General features: G+C 37.8%; 1 protein-coding gene across 1 annotated transcript; it reads left to right on the top strand.

The window, feature by feature from the left end:
* Window positions 1-428: 428 nt before the first annotated feature.
* On the top strand, window positions 429-1,318 carry LOC119782890 (insertion element IS630 uncharacterized 39 kDa protein-like). The gene is made up of 2 exons (XM_038284078.1): window positions 429-503; window positions 659-1,318. Exons 1-2 carry the CDS (start codon window positions 429-431, stop codon window positions 1,316-1,318), a joined length of 735 nt encoding a protein of 244 aa, XP_038140006.1.
* The last annotated feature ends 1,004 nt before the right edge of the window (window positions 1,319-2,322 follow it).

A 2,322-nucleotide genomic window follows, 5' to 3' on the forward strand; every position in this document is an offset into this window, starting at 1 on the left:
GCAGGTACACTGTAGCATCCATCATCCGGACTTTCCGCAATGAGAATAGGTAAGAAATCTACTCTCACTACAAAACTGCAGTACTGCATATCAATACAGTACTCAATGAGTACAGTAGTACAGTATTACCTGTGGACTGTTCTGTAGGACATTGTGTTTCGAGTATTTGGGAAATGTATTCCTACACAGTATTTACAGTATTGCACTCTTTGTATTGCAGAACTGAAAGATTACCAACAAGAGGTGGACGGGGCCGTCTTCTGTCTCCTGAACAGGAAACAGAGATCATGAACATGGTTCTTGAAAATAATGCCATTACCTTACGGCAAATACAAAGAAAAATAATAGAAAACAATGAGATATTTCAAAATATTGATAGGGTAAGTTTATCAACGCTGGACCGTGTCTTGCACAGAAATAAACGGAGGATGAAGCAGGTCTACAGGGTGCCATTTGAGCGCAATTCAGAAAGGGTCAAAGAATTGCGATATAACTATGTGCAAGTACGTCCTATACAGTACATTCCCACCTTTGATGCATACTGTCAACATTGTATAAATCATACATATTTCTTTCTATTATATTGTAATCATAATGATTGTGCTTCACAATAGAGACCGCTCCATGTCTACTTCTGATATTGTCATGTGTGTTTCAGAGAGTCCTTGAGCTGGAGGTGGATGCAGTGGAGCACCAGTTCTTCTTCATTGATGAGGTTGGATTCAACCTCACAAAAAGACGAAGGAGGGGAAGGAATATAATCGGCCAGCGTGCCATTGTTGAAGTCCCTGGCCAGCGCGGAGGGAACATCACAATGTGTGCAGCGATGACCGACCATGGCATCATCCATCACCATGCTACCCTTGGCCCCTACAACACTGCCCATCTGATCACATTCCTGGACACCCTACACAACACACTCATTCCACCAGATCAGATAGACGGCCCAGAGCAGCTCAGGTACGTTGTCATTTGGGACAACGTAAGCTTCCACCGGGCTGCTCTGGTTCATAACTGGTTCACTGACCACCCACGCTTTTCAGTTGTTTATCTCCCTCCATATTCTCCATTCCTCAATCCTATTGAGGAATTTTTTTCTGCCTGGAGATGGAAAGTGTACGACCTAAATTCAGAAACGCGTATACCCCTTTTCCAAGCTATGGAAGACGCATGTGGAGATATAGCAGTTGATGCTTTTCATGGCTGGATTCGCCATGCTAGGCGATATTTCCCCCGCTGCTTGGCCAGGGAAAACATTGCTTGTGATGTAGATGAGGTGCTGTGGCCAGACCGAAACAGAAGAGAGGATGCAGCATAGTTTATTTTGTTTTGTTTTTTTATTATTACAGTAACTGTATACAGTAAAATCTTCTGCACTGTATGTGCAACTTTGTGTCAGTTGGGATGTACACTGTGTACATTGTTTTGTGGGAAAAATAAAACATGTTTGTTACAGTATATTTGTGTGTTCTGAGTATAAAAACAATATTCTAAAATATTTTACAACGCACTTATGTATTTAATGTCTGTAGTAAGTGTAACACTGAACAAAAAGTCATTATGATGAATGGAGAATGGTGTTTTACACTGAGCACATCAGTGTTTAAATGCTTTTTTTAATTGTCTGTTCATATGATAGTTTGTGTGTGTCATCTGAACACAAAATGGCCTTTTGTGAAGAGATAAAACTGTTTTGAATGTAAAGTTTCATTTTGCAGGAGAATTGAAGGGTTTTGCCCATTGTGTGTGTGTTTGTTGGATTTGTGTGTAGAGTTCTGAGAATACGAGGCATGTTTTCAGAAATGTGTGTAAACAATCCAGAAAAACTGTAAAAATATCCTTAATTGTTCCACAGAGGGGCATTTCAGCTGTAACAGTAGCAAAGTGAAATCCAAATGTAAATATGAAGTTAAAAGAAAAAAACAAACAAAATAAAAGGATGTAGATTATAACAAACTAAAATTCACATACAGTAATGCAGTTTTTAAAAATGGCAAAATAAGAATTAATAACTATGTGAATATATAGGCTTATACTAAACAAGGACAAAACACTTAAAGAAACACTTTAGATTTAAAAATGGAAAAAATTTCTATTTATTTTTTGAATATTATTTAAAAAGTCTACGTATAACATTGATACATAAACACTTCATTTTATTTCAGTGTTAAATTCTGTCTAAAGTAACTGATTATAATTAAAAATGTCTCCGGACCTTTACTAGTTGTTGATTTTCTTTATTCGGACGCCGTTGATTTTCAATTGGTTACCCCTGCACTAGCTTATTGAACCCAGCATGATTTTGGAGGTCATGTTAATTTA

The sequence above is a fragment of the Cyprinodon tularosa genome, unplaced genomic scaffold, assembly GCF_016077235.1.
Source record: "Cyprinodon tularosa strain WSP-4 unplaced genomic scaffold, ASM1607723v1 ctg199, whole genome shotgun sequence".
Classification (NCBI taxonomy): domain Eukaryota; kingdom Metazoa; phylum Chordata; class Actinopteri; order Cyprinodontiformes; family Cyprinodontidae; genus Cyprinodon; species Cyprinodon tularosa.

Excerpts from the sequence above, each read along its gene's own strand:
- LOC119782890 (XM_038284078.1), top strand. The coding sequence starts at position 429 with ATGAAGCAGGTCTACAGGGTGCCATTTGAGCGCAATTCAGAAAGGGTC. Across the intron at positions 504-658 it reads TGCGATATAACTATGTGCAA|AGAGTCCTTGAGCTGGAGGT; the intron begins GTACGTCCTATA and ends TGTGTGTTTCAG.